Source organism: Mustela nigripes, chromosome 6 (assembly GCF_022355385.1).
Source record: "Mustela nigripes isolate SB6536 chromosome 6, MUSNIG.SB6536, whole genome shotgun sequence".
Lineage (NCBI taxonomy): Eukaryota > Metazoa > Chordata > Mammalia > Carnivora > Mustelidae > Mustela > Mustela nigripes.
The window spans coordinates 130,976,620-130,990,538 of record NC_081562.1 but is presented as its reverse complement, the minus strand read 5'-3'; the positions used below and the strand labels follow the sequence as shown (position 1 = coordinate 130,990,538).

Sequence of the window (13,919 nt, the reverse complement as noted above, 5' to 3'; positions counted from 1 at the left end):
AGGTTGAGAAATGAGAATCTGAGAAGTTCTTGTTAGTGTCCCGCTCACAGCAGACACACCTGAAAGAGGAACAGAGTCATCAGCACATCTGCGCCTTCCCTGACAAATCTGGATAAACTGCCCGAAAGTAGCTAAGGGAAGAAAAAGCGCAACCAAGTTTAGTGCCCCTCACCAGACTCAACTAAGCAGACGCTATCATTAAATCCCCATGCAAAAAAGTGCCGAGGTTCTGCAGTGCACGCAGCCTCGCCTTCTGGGCTCACCATCTGCCCCTCCCCCGCCCGCCGCCGTCACCGGGGAAACGGGCTGACCCGAAGCTGGTTTCATGGCAGCCGCGAAGAAAGCAGTTTTGGGGCCACTGGTGGGGGCAGTGGACCAGGGCACCAGCTCAACGCGCTTTTTTGTTTTCAATTCAAAAACAGCCGAACTACTTAGTCATCATCAAGTGGAAATAAAACAAGAGTTTCCAAGAGAAGGATGGGTGGAACAAGATCCTAAGGAAATTCTGCAGTCTGTCTACCAGTGTATAGAGAAAACATGTGAGAAACTTGGGCAGCTCAATGTTGATATTTCCAACATAAAAGCTATTGGTGTCAGTAACCAGAGGGAAACCACTGTAGTCTGGGACAAGTTAACCGGAGAGCCTCTCTACAATGCTGTGGTGTGGCTTGACCTAAGAACCCAGTTTACTGTTGAGACTCTTAGTAAAAGAATTCCAGGTAATAATAACTTTGTCAAGTCCAAGACAGGCCTTCCACTTAGCACTTACTTTAGTGCGGTGAAACTTCGTTGGCTCCTTGACAATGAGAGAAAAGTTCAAAGGGCTGTTGAAGAAAATAGAGCTCTTTTTGGGACCATTGATTCATGGCTTATTTGGAGTTTGACAGGAGGGGCCAATGGAGGTGTCCACTGTACGGATGTAACAAATGCAAGTAGGACAATGCTTTTCAACATTCACTCTCTGGAATGGGATAAAGAGCTCTGCGAATTTTTTGAAATTCCGATGAAGATTCTTCCAAATGTCCGGAGTTCTTCTGAGATCTATGGCCTAATGAAAGCTGGGGCCTTGGAAGGTGTGCCAATATCTGGGTGTTTGGGGGACCAGTCTGCTGCACTGGTGGGACAAATGTGCTTCCAGGATGGTCAAGCCAAAAATACATATGGAACAGGCTGTTTCTTACTATGTAATACAGGTCACAAATGTGTGTTTTCTGAGCATGGCCTTCTGACCACAGTGGCTTATAAGCTTGGCAGAGACAAACCAGTGTATTATGCCTTGGAAGGTTCTGTAGCTATAGCTGGTGCTGTTATTCGCTGGCTAAGAGACAATCTTGGAATTATAAAGACCTCAGAGGAAATCGAAAAACTTGCTAAAGAAGTAGGTACCTCTTACGGCTGCTACTTCGTCCCCGCGTTTTCGGGGTTGTATGCGCCTTACTGGGAGCCGAGTGCAAGAGGGATCATCTGTGGGCTTACTCAGTTCACCAATAAATGCCATATTGCTTTTGCTGCATTAGAAGCTGTTTGTTTCCAGACCCGGGAGATTTTGGATGCCATGAACCGCGACTGTGGAATTCCACTCAGTCATTTGCAGGTAGACGGAGGAATGACCAACAACAAAATTCTTATGCAGCTGCAGGCAGACATTCTGTATATCCCAGTAGTGAAGCCTTCAATGCCCGAAACAACTGCCCTCGGGGCGGCCATGGCGGCGGGGGCCGCGGAAGGAGTTGGCGTTTGGAGTCTCGAACCCGAAGATCTGTCAGCGGTCACAATGGAGCGGTTTGAACCACAAATCAATGCTGAAGAAAGTGAAATTCGTTACTCTACATGGAAGAAAGCTGTGATGAAGTCAGTGGGCTGGGTTACAACTCAGTCTTCAGAAAGTGGTGACCCTAGTATCTTCTATAGTCTACCCTTGGGCTTTTTTATAGTGAGTAGCATGGTAATGTTAATCGGAGCAAGGTACATCTCAGGTATCCCATAAATGACACCAACTCACGGATTCCAAAGATGCAAGCTCTTTGCCTAATGAGAGAATCCAGCGATTGTCTCTTAATGTGATGACTCTATTCATAGACTCTGATTTTATTTATAAGCCACTTGCTGCATGACCCTCCAAGTAGACCTGTGACTTGAAATAAAGAAAATGCAGCAGAAAGAATCCTATAGAAACATTTGGTGTGTTTTTTAACATCAGGAGTTAAGATTGGACCAGCCACCTTGGGGGCTGACCCCTCCTTTGCCATCGTGTCCTGCCCCATTCCCTCTGAGATCTAGGAAGAATACAGGTCCTTCATTTCATTGGAATCTTTCATCAAACACACTAAAACGCCAATGATGGTCTAGGATTTGGTTCTCTCCACTACACACACTTGACTAAGGGATGATTACTAACCAGCTAAAAATGAGTGGCTTTTTGTTCTGTTTCTTTTTAACAGACCCTAAAAGTCCTCTTTACTGCATATTAAGGAGGCCACAACATCTTCCCTGAATGTTTAAATGGACACCTCTATGGAATTCTTAAAATGCAAATTGAGTACTCTCATAGCTTAAGACATTTTCCAGAAAGGTATTTGCCAAAACTGAAATTCTTCAGAAACTTTACGTGGTCTCACTCATTCACTGAATTGCTGTCTGGATCTTCTAGGCAAGGACACTTTTTCCTCTCTTTTTTCATCTCTCCTTTGTATATTTTTCATTTTGTATGTATAACATACATGCCTATATATATTTTATATAGTGAGGGCAGTCCATTTATAAATCAAGAGTACATTTTACATGATCTCACTAATACACAGAATATCTGTTTGGATCTTACAGGGAAGAACACTTTTTTCTTTTCATCTCTCCTTTTCATATTTCTTACTTGTATGTCTAACATACATGCCTCTATATTTTATATACAGAGGGTAGCCCATTTATAAATTCAGAGCACATTGTATTCAGTAGGTTATAATGGGGCTGGTCTTAAGTGGACCACTGTGTGTATAAATATTTTGGGGAAATCACTGTATACATTTTTGGGCAACGGTTATACAAATTTAAAAGGAGAAACTTTTTCTTAAGAGAGCCAGCATTTAAAGTTTAAGTATATGTTCTTAGTAAAAGAAAATGTACTTCATCGTGACTTCAGCTATATTTCTTATACCTTTTTATTTAATTTTTTTTAGCTGGATACCTGTCTTTAAAAAAAAAAGGAAAAAACAAAACTGTGGAATACTATGGTAAATACTGTTTTCAAACAAGCACTAGTCCATATCAAGTTATCTTCCTTTGACATAATTTTAGAAATATTTGGGATTGTTTAGAGGGGATAGCAAAAAAGCCTAAACACTGAAGTAGAAGAAAACCTTGGGAATAAAGCCAATAATCTCTTTGTATCCAAATATGTTATTAGTTGCTCGTAAGCAAGTATAATTTCTCTTTGGGATCACAGAGCCTTATCTCCAGTTACTGTCCTAATACAACTGAAGAAAGGTTTGCAATTAGAAATGGCTTCCAAGGGAGCCTGGGTGGCTCAGTGGCGTAAAGCCTCTGCCTTCGTCTCAGGTCGTGGTCCCAGCGTCCTGGGATGGAGCCCTGCATTGGGCTCTCTGCTTAGCGGGGAGCCTGCTTCCTCCTCTCTCTCTGCCTGCTTCTCTGCCTACTTGTGATCTCTGTCAAATAAATAAAATCTTTAAAAAAAAAAAAAAAAAGAAACGGCTTCCAGTGAAATAAAGAATTTCTCAAAATAGTATTACATGTTATAAAAACCTACCTAATCTAGCATCTTAATGTCAATTTTTTAAAATCCTAAAATTAATTTGCTTACTACAAATAAAATACTATCTCCTAATATTTTCTTCAACCAGTGCTGAAAATGGGGAAATATTTATATATTAGTATAAAAGGTCTTGTTTTGTTTGGTGTTAATGGTGGCTTGCATTTGCAGTTGATTATGCTGTTTCTAAATTATTCAATCTACTTGGGTCTTATTGCTGCAGCTGCCACTTGAGTGACAAAAATATTATAGAAAGGTACTGTGAAATTATTACTTTGTGATGAGGGTACTTTTAAACATAATTATGTTTCTACAAAATCAGTTAGTTGTAAATAATTGTTAAATCACTGTTCAGATAATTTTAAGATTCCATTAATTTTCTATAAATTGAAATATTTATAAATGTTTGAAACTGTGCATATTGGTATTTAATGATGAAATGACTTAAAATAAATTGACCCTCATTCTTAAAAAAAAAAAAACAAAAAAGTGCTGAGAGCTGGAACCCTTCACAGAGAACCTCGGTCTTTATCAGCTGTGCTCACCAGGACTAGAACCGTGCCACTAGGGAAAACTCCGTGAAACCATTTTTTAAAAACACATCTGTTTAGCTGTATAGGGATAGAGTTCACACCATTCTGTATCATTTTTGAGCAAACTGCATACTCGAAGAAGCTATATGAATTCAAGTGTTTCCCTCCAGTGAGTTAGAGAAGCAGAAAGGATTCATTCAACTCAGGACCTAGACATATATAGTAGCAAAATGAAACAAAAACAAAAACCCAAAGAAAAAAAATTTCGAATGGGTCATTATATTTTCAAAAACAAACCAAAAGGAATAACTCAAAATGGAATCTAAGAAAAACTAGATAAAATAGTAGTGAACTGGGGGCGCCTGGGTGGCTCAGTGGGTTAAAGCCTCTGCCTTTGGCTCAGATCATGATCCCAGAGTCCTGGGATCGAGCCCCGCATCGGGCTCTCTGCTTAGTGGGGAGTCTACTTCCTCCTCTCTCTATGCCTGCTTCTCTGCCTGCTTGTGATCTCTGTCTGTCAAATAAATAAATAAAATCTTAAAAAAAAAAAAAGTAGTGAACTGGAAAATAAACAGTAAGAAAGTCTCGGAAATAAGAGAGAACACAATAGGCTTGAGACTGCTATTTTTAGAAAGGTCTGCTTGAAAGATCAACCCTTGGCAGGCATCTGCAACTGTGACTGGAAAACCGTTCCCAGGACTAACTGAAAACCTTCTGTAATGATAAGAGTGGATTATTGTTCCTAAATATTTGTACAAGCAATGTGCTTTGTTCTGAACACCTGTTCTCCTTTCCAGAGGCTGAAATTTTGGTATATGCAGGGCAGTGGGTGCCAACATGACCAGCACCCGATAAAACACTTGCTACTGAGTCTCTAATAAGCTTCCCTCCTAGACATCTATTCAACTCTTGTCAAAACTCATTGCTAGAGGAATTATGCATGTCCTAGTAACTCCATTGGACAAAGGTCTCTTGGAAGCTTGTGCCTGGCTTCCTCCAGGCTTTGCCCCATATACCCTTCCCTTTGCAGTTTTTTGTGTCCTTTATTGTAATAAATCTTCACCATGAGCACAACTACATGATGAGTCCTGTGGGTCCTTCTTGCCAATCACCAAACCTGGGGGCTATCTTGGGGTGCCCCAACACAGGGGGTATCTGCAATGGAAATCCAACCTATAGCCCTAGTGGGGTTTTTAAAAATATTTTTATTTATTCATTTGCAAGATAGAGGGCGCACATGAGCAAGCACATGAGCACAGGTGAAGGGAGAAGGAGAAACAGACTGTCCAAACAGCAGGGAATCCTCCAGGGGGTTCATGGGGCTTGATCCCACACATGAGCTGGAAACACTTAACTGACTGAGCCACCCAGGCGCCCCCTTATACAGAATACAGAATAGAGAAAAATATGATACTGAAAGACTCCTAACTAAAGAGTTACACTGTTTCATTAAAAAATAAGAAAGAATGGCACAAAACAAACTAAGGGTGCTGGGGGGAGAGGAGGTATGGAAGGGTGGTTGCATTATGGATACGGGGGAGGGTATGTGCTATGGTGAGTGCTGTGAAATGTGTATGTCTGATGATTCACAGACCTGTACCCCTGAGGCAAATAACACATTGTATGTTAATAAAAATAATTAAAAAACTAAGAAAGAATGGTAAAAAAAAAAAAAAAAAAAAATCAAGCTATCAAGTTTCTAAAGTTTTGGAGAAACTTTAGTTTAGTGATAGAAAACCTGTAGATCTCCAAGCAAAAACTAAGATACTGTTCGCTGGGGCCTCTGATTTTTTTCACAGCAACACTTGATGACATAACATTCCAAAAGCAATGTCTACAAAGGGAATTATATTCCCTTAGCAATGTCTGCTAAGGGAAATAATATAGGACCTGAAAGTACTATAATCAGCCAATCTATTGTTTAAATATAAAGGCAACAGGCAATTCTGAAGCAAGAGTGTAAATACTTTGGAAATGAGAATACTTACTTTGGAGACGGGAAACAGGTGTTGCAGACCTGATAAATGACTAAGGTCACCAACCAAGAGTAATCAAGACAAAGAACTCAGGAATGAACTGTTAGGACTAAAAGTAAGCACAGCATTCATTTGAATTGTGCTTCTAGAATAACAATGTTATAAGCCTGTGCAATGCTTAAAGAACACAGTAAATAAAAATTGGCTGGTGGATGTTTTAGGGGATAAAATTTAAGTGTAAGATTTTTAAAAAACTAAGTATAAGAACTTCCTCATTTTTCATAATGAAAAGGAATATAATAATAATAATATGGATAATGAGTTTTAAAAACAAAAAAGAACTGATTTGCTCCTTTTAGAAGTGAATAGTAGGTATGCAAATCTATAATCCTAAATGATTTTTGAACTTTTCTGTCATAACCCATCATTTATGTCTTATAATTCACTTTTTTTTTTTTTAGATTTTATTTATTTATTTGACAGACGGAGATCACAAGTAGGCAGAGAGGCAGGCAGAGAGAGGAGGAAGCAGGCTCCCTGCCGAGCAGAGAACCCAAGTCAGGGCTTGATCCCAAGACCCTGGGATCATGACCTGAGCCGAAGGCAGAGGCTCTAACCCACTGAGCCACCCAGGTGCCCCTAATTCACTAACGTTCTAATGAGTGTCTAGATCACTACAAAGAATAGGATGAAAGGGTACTAAGTTCAGAAAATAAAGTTAAATCATCTAAATACTTCAAAAGAACTAGCATGGCCAGTATTAGTGAGAATGAAAGATTGATACTCTCTCATATACTGCTAAAAACATTAAATGGTAACTTTATAGAAGGCACTATATCTCAAACTAAAATATGCACAGACCAATGAACCAATGATTCTATGCTGTACCAGTTTATCCTGTAGACCTGCTTACACAAATTTACAAAGAAACATCCTTAGAATATTTACTGTTGGTAATAATGAAAAACAGGAAAAAAATAAATGCCTATCTATATTACAGGGATGAATAAATGTTTTAAAAGTATGCACATATTAAAAAGAATGAAATAGGGCCAACTGGGTGGCTCAGTTGATTAAGTGTCTGCCTTCGGCTCAGGTCATGATCCCAGGCTTCTGGCACGGAGCCCAGAATCCGGCTCCCACTATGGAAAGTCTGCTTCTGCTTCTCCTCTGCCCCACAACCCATTCATGTGCTATCTCACAAATAAATAAAATATTTAAAAAAATAAATAAAGGGGCACCTGAGTGGGTCAAGGCTCTGCCTTCGGCTCAGGTCATGATCTCAGGGTCCTGAGGTCTGCTGAGCAGAGAGCCTGCTTCCCCCTCTCTCTCTCTGCCTGCCTCTCTGCCTACTTGTGATCTCTCCCTGTGTCAAATAAATAAAATCTTTAAAAAACATAAAAATAAAATAAATAAATAAATAAAATTTTAAAAATGAAATGAGTTCTATTAGGGAGAATTATGGACTTCTTTCTACCTTGATTGGGATAGGTCTTGTACACAGCTGTACAAATGTGGAGAAATTCAGCAAACAGTACACTTCATTAAAATCTCTTCATTTCACTGTCTACACAGTTTATCTTAAAAAACAGAATAAGGAACTCACAAAATCTTTTTTTAATTGCCAAAGGAATACATGCTTATAGTAAAAATAACACAGAAATGTCACAAATGAAAATCTCTTACCCCTTCTCTCCCAATCCGAACTCTTCAGAGTTAACCACTCAAAATTAACCTCTATTAATAGCTGGGTATATTAAAGCCTTTGGACCTTTTCCTGTATATAAGTAAATATACATAAATGTGTAGTTGTTTTTTGTAATTGCAAAAAAAAAGTGTAATTATCCCATACATAACAATCTCTTTTTGATACTTAATTGTGCCTATCTTCTCTTACCGGTACATGTAACTCTTCCTTATTAAAGTCCATATTCCACTGCACGATAAACCATAATTTACTGAACCACGGCTTTACTGACCACTAAATTACTTTCAAGCTTTAACAAAATGAACATTTTTCTATTTTCTATTTTATTTCTATTTAATATCTTTCTTAGGGGTATAAAAAATTAAATCATAATTAGGGATTTAAAAATATTCCTTGGAAGTTGAACTCCCATTACTCCCATTAAAATATGAAAGCCCCCCCACCCCCCATTTTCAAACATATGCCTTCCAAATACATAAATGAGAACAATGCCTGTTCTACTCATAGAGCATACATAGTAAATCAAAGTAACTGTGAATTACCGAATAAAATTTTACAAACACATTAACTAGGAAAGCAGGAAAAATGTTATATATTTTAGTGGCAGCTCAAAAAAAGTTTTAAATTAGCCTTGGAACCTCTTAATACATATAAGTAAACAAATGAAGTTTCTTACTAAGTAGGAGGAAAAGTCACCAATCACTGCACCAAATGGACTAAAAGGCATTACTTTCAAGGTATCTGGACCCATTCCTACTCTTTTATAATATCTTCTAAGACAGAATACGAAGTTGCATTTATGAATTTATGAACTGTCTATATGAAATTGCTAATAATAGAGAAATTTAGTATCACCAAACAGTAAGAAAAAAAACCTATGACAAATTTTTAGAAAAATTTCATTTGAAAATAAAATAATTACAAACCTAGGTCCAATAACAGGAATAAGTAAGACATCCTGAAGGTCTGGATGTTGAAGAATAGGAACATTTAATCCATTAAACTGCTGTTAAAAATAAACAAACAGAATTATGGATCCATCAATATAATTGACAGATTTCAATTTACAGTTCTTTTCATTGTCATTACCTAGCAGAGCATGAAGCTTGGTTTAGGATATTCTTACTTTATACCACATAACACTATAAAAGACAAAGACTTCAAAACAATTATGTTTTCTCTGTGTTTTATTCTGAAGTATCTCGATTTCTTTATAAGGTTCAATTTTGTTTATAATTTGGCTTTATAAAGACAACCCATGTTTACCTTAGGTGACTTATTTTGAAAACATATAACCAATACAGAATTACACATCGTACTCTTATTTTATTTTTTTTTTAAGATTTTATTTATTTGACACAGAGAGAGAGATCACGAGTAGGCAGAGAGGCAGGCAGAGAGAAAGGAGGAAGCAGGCTCCCCGCTGAGCAGAGAGCCTGATGTGGGGCTCGATCCTAGGACACCGAGACCATGACCTGAGCCAAGACAGAGGCTTAACCTTACACTGAGCCACCCAGGCGCCCTCATCGTACTCTTTTAAGGAAACATTCTGAATAGGACATTAAGGTTTGAGATTATTAAATACTATTTATTAAACACCACCAATACTGAATGCCATGTCAGTTTTGCTAAGGGAAATAATGCTTTTTGGCAAAAGTTCAGGATTTTCAGTATCCTCTATCATACTTGGTCTTTAAACTGGAAATGGGTGCATGACCAGGAGTGTGGGTGTCAAGGCCAGCTCACACAGTCTCAGGAGAACCAACTATGTGCATGTCTGTCCAATTTCAAGGTCACACTGGTAACTTGAAATTGACAGCAGTGGGAGTATTTACACCACTGAAATCAGCAAATGCTACAAAGGGTTGTTTTTCTCAGAAAGTGGGCTTTTCAATATGTACCAGAACACTACTATTGCAGAAGAAAATAACAGGGCACTGCACTCATCAAAATAAAGAGCAGAATAGTGGAAGGGATATCAAGAATACTACAGTCTTAGGGGAGCTACATGCAAGTATTTCAGAACAAGTCTTGGCCATGAACTTTAAATCGTGAATTTTCACATACTATATGAAAGAATAGTAACAATAATAGGTATTTCCACTGCCCTGTGGCATCCGTATACTACCTAGAAAAACTCTCAAAAATCAATTTATTTCCAAGTTGCTGAGAGAAAAAATTTGTATTTTAGCAATCTATATTTCTACCATATCAAGAACTCTCCTGACTTTTGCTTCTTCCAGGCAAAGGAGATTTCAGACCAACCTTACTTAACAGATGGCTACTAAGAAATCTGAAATGTAGGGGTGCCTAGGTGGCCCAGTCAGTTAAGCGTCCACTCAGGTCATGGTCCTGGAGTCCTGGGATCGGGCTCCATGTTGGAGAACAACACTCTACAACATTCCACAAGACTGTAGAAATGCAATTATGGATATAATGACATAGAAAATTTGCGCATACCTTCTGAAGTTCATCAAACAACAGATCTTTCACATGTTGCACTGAGGCTAGATGTGTATTTACTCTTACTGTTGTGAATGACGGAGGATGTGACAAGCGATTTAACAGAGTTTCAAATTTCCTTTCTGCTTCTTGTTTTCCAAAAGTAGATACAACCTGAAAAGAGGAAAACAACACGTTAATGTTTCAATGTCACTATAAGAATTAACTAAAAATATTAAGTACATTATGCATACCCGACTAATGAAACATCTTTCAGCAATTATGCAGTTCCATTTCATTTTGCTACTTTAGTTGCATGTTAGTTAACACTAACCGAATGTAATACTTCACAGGGTTTTGGGGTTTAATAGTGGTAATAAACACCTAACAAAATGCCCAACATAAAGGTCTTTGAAAAAACTGCCTCAACTTCAAAGCATTATTAACATTTTGAACATATTAATGTCTGCTATGCTTATTCATATAAATTCATGATTTTATTCTATTTATAATATACCAAATATTATATCGTTCTGTAGAGCTATTTACTTGCTGGCCTCATACCTAGAACAAATTCATTAGCAGCCTTTGAAAACACCAGTATTTGAATATTGATACTGATACTGATATTGATACTGTCATCTAAAGGTCATCCACACCAGCTTTCGAATATGGTATTTTTAAATGTAATAAATACCACCCAAAAAGACAGGTAGCAAAGATAACCTGTCAGAAATGGAGGTTTAAAGATAAAAACAAAAACCAAGTCCCCCTGTGATTAACTGAAGCTTTGGGAGACACGTATTTTCCCATTTTTGTCATCTTTAACTGTACTCTGCTTCACAGCATCATCTTAAACTACCTGCCAGAGTACTCATCCACCAGCCTCAAAGTATTAGTACTTTCTCAAGTTTAGTTTGTTTTTATTAAAACTGAATATAACTTTACTTCCAATACTTATACAAAGGAATGTTTTTTTTCTTTTCTTTTTCTTTTTTTTTTTTTTTAAGATTTTATTTGACAGAGATCACAAGCAGACAGAAAGGCAGGCAGAGAGAGAGAGGGGGAAGCAGGCTCCCTGCCGAACAGAGAGCCCGATGCGGGGCTTGATCCCAGGACCTTGGGATCATGACCGGAGTCAAAGGCAGAGGCTTTAACCCACTGAGCCACCCAGGCGCCCAGGAATGGTTTTTTCTAAAATCATTTACAGTTAGCGGGCTTGAAACAGAGATGGTGTCAAAGACAGACATTTGGATCTTCTATAATACAATATTTACCATTTTTAAAATAGTAAAGAAAAACTGCTGAATGCCTCTATTTCTCTTAATATGCTCCTTATATTTTTAGTTCTTTGAAGTCAAGAGAAGGTATTTTCTCTTTCCATACTCTCTAATCCCTTAATCTAATCTTTGGAAATAAAATGCAGAAATCAAATCTAAGAAGTCATTGCTTCAGTAGTATCTTCATACACGAATCACATTTAAGTCTTAGATTTTACTCTGAATAAGAAAAGCAAAAATTTAGAAGATACAAAGTTGCCTAGAGGCACAAAGTAAAATGCAAAGTGCACAAGCCTGACAATCAAAGACAACATTCACTGAGGACTTCTGTGCTAGCTACTGCTCCCACTACATGGAATGAATATTTGTTGAGGACTAATGTGCCAGAACAATACCAGCTGCATTCACTTATGGTTAATATTTTAAAATAACCTTGTAAGGTAAATATTTTTAACATCCTCAGTTTCCACAGAAAAGGATATCAAGGTTAAACGGTATGAAATAATTTACTCAGGGGCGCCTGGGTGGCCCAGTGGGTTAAGCCTCTGCCTTCGGCTCGGGTCATGATCCCAGGGTCCTGGGATCGAGCCCCACATCGGGCTCTCTGCTCAGCGGGGAGCCTGCTTCCTCCTCTCTCTCTGCCTGCCTTTCTGTCTGCTTGTGATCTCTCTCTCTCTGTCAAATAAATAAATAAAATTTAAAAAAAAAAAGAAATAATTTACTCAAAGCACAGGGGCACCCATCAAGGACCTGGGATGCCAAATCTGTATTTTTTTCACTGTATCTGAGCTCTTCAGCTTCAGATTTCAGCCCTATTACTTGATGGCGGTGTCAATCTGGGTCAGCTGCAGGACTCTCGGACCCTCAGCTCTCTCACCTATTAAAATGCAGAAGAAATCTCTTACCCCCCCCAAAAAAAAGAAATTGCTAATATTAAGATGTAAAAGTCTGCATGCAAATCAGCCAGCACAACTAGTGGCATTTAAGAGGCATTGACACATTATCTCTTTCACCTGAGAACCACAGCAAGCGCTATAAGAACACGGGTGTATCTTCTCCACTGGACTTAAATTCTCGAGAACAGGAATCTTTTCCCCTCATTCTTGTAACCCCTTCAGTGCCACGCCTACTGACACGCACATAACCGCTCTCTTCCCTTCCCTTCTGTTCACATTCGTTAAGTGTTGAAACGTAGACCTCATTCACCTCCTATCTCGAAAGCATTAAATGCCCGCAAGAAGGTACTGGCAGTTTTTACATTCCAAAAAGAGTAACAAGAAACAACCGTGTAAAGATTAGGTCTCGCTTTAGGGTTTTTTGGTTTTGTTTTTTTGTTTGTTTTGTTTTTGTTTTTCCTATTTTCCCAGCGTGTGTAAACATGGAATTTTTGCAAGCATCATAAAACAGGTTTGACCTACCTCCTTATTCACAAAACCCTCTTTCAGATACTTTTCAACCTCATGTCTCAACGATATTTTAGGGAACACGGACATTTTCCCTATTGTTTTGTCCTCCAAGAAAAATGTGGGAAAACGGTGACTTTTCTCTTTCCGGATTAACAGTGAGCAGCGTCTTGGCAATGGGTAACCACCCACAGGCGCCGGGACCACCAGCTGGCCGGGAGAACTGCGCCGCTCTTTCCAAGTTCAACTCGGGATTGCGGAGGTACATCCACGCTTTCTCCGGCATTGCCCGTTTAGAGCGGCTTCCTCGCCTCCACCATCGCCGTCTCTGGTGCTTCTTGAGACACGCTCACGGAAATCGCTGTGAGGTCATGTCCCCCGTGCGGCAGAGAATACACAGGTTTAAAAAAAAAAAAGGAAAAAATGACAATCAAATCCGTTGTGAACTGGCCTGGAAAACAGACTGACTTCAGACTTCTGTTCACTCACGTTCAGGGTTCAGACCTCATTTCAAAACCGCGCCCCCAATTTCCCGGCCGAAAGCCGCTTCCGGCTTGCGTCACTTCCGGCGACGCGTCCCACCCTCCCCGGTTCCCCAATCCGCAACCGCGAACCGCCGTACATCTGGTAGGCGGAGTTCCCGAGGTCCGCTGGCTGCAACTCCACGTGCGCGTGGTTTGCCGGACCTCTGAGTGGGGGAGGGAGGCCGCATGGGTGATCTGGCTGATTTAGCGCCTGGGGTGGGTTCCGGGAGAAAGAAGGAAAGGGTGTGGGTAAAATTGAGGTGGCTTGGGGCGCCTGGGTGGCTCAGTGG

At 39.3% G+C, this 13,919-nt stretch overlaps 2 protein-coding genes across 3 annotated transcripts in view; one reads left to right on the top strand and one right to left on the bottom strand.

Annotated features, from left to right (window-relative positions):
- Positions 1-13,633, bottom strand: part of NSUN6 (NOP2/Sun RNA methyltransferase 6) — a 62,333-nt gene extending 48,700 nt beyond the window's left edge. Inside the window, exons 1-3 of the mRNA XM_059405008.1 lie at positions 13,121-13,633; positions 10,441-10,596; positions 8,907-8,986 (exon numbers count right to left, since the gene is read on the bottom strand). Coding sequence (XP_059260991.1) covers positions 8,907-8,986; positions 10,441-10,596; positions 13,121-13,195 — 311 coding nt within the window. The 5' untranslated portion in view covers positions 13,196-13,633. The remainder of the gene's footprint in view (positions 1-8,906; positions 8,987-10,440; positions 10,597-13,120) is intronic.
- Positions 290-2,188, top strand: LOC132020901 (glycerol kinase-like). 2 transcript variants are annotated; one of them, XM_059405007.1, is made up of 2 exons: positions 290-1,889; positions 1,977-2,188. In XM_059405007.1, exons 1-2 carry the CDS (start codon positions 326-328, stop codon positions 1,985-1,987), a joined length of 1,575 nt encoding a protein of 524 aa, XP_059260990.1. In that variant the 5' UTR covers positions 290-325; the 3' UTR covers positions 1,988-2,188. The 2 variants fall into 2 exon arrangements, with proteins under 2 accessions (XP_059260990.1, XP_059260989.1); XM_059405006.1 differs by having other exon boundaries at positions 290-1,987.
- Positions 13,634-13,919: the final 286 nt, after the last annotated feature.

What these genes read in the sequence shown, in the direction of transcription:
- LOC132020901 (XM_059405006.1), top strand. Translation starts at nt 326, where the DNA reads ATGGCAGCCGCGAAGAAAGCAGTTTTGGGGCCACTGGTGGGGGCAGTG.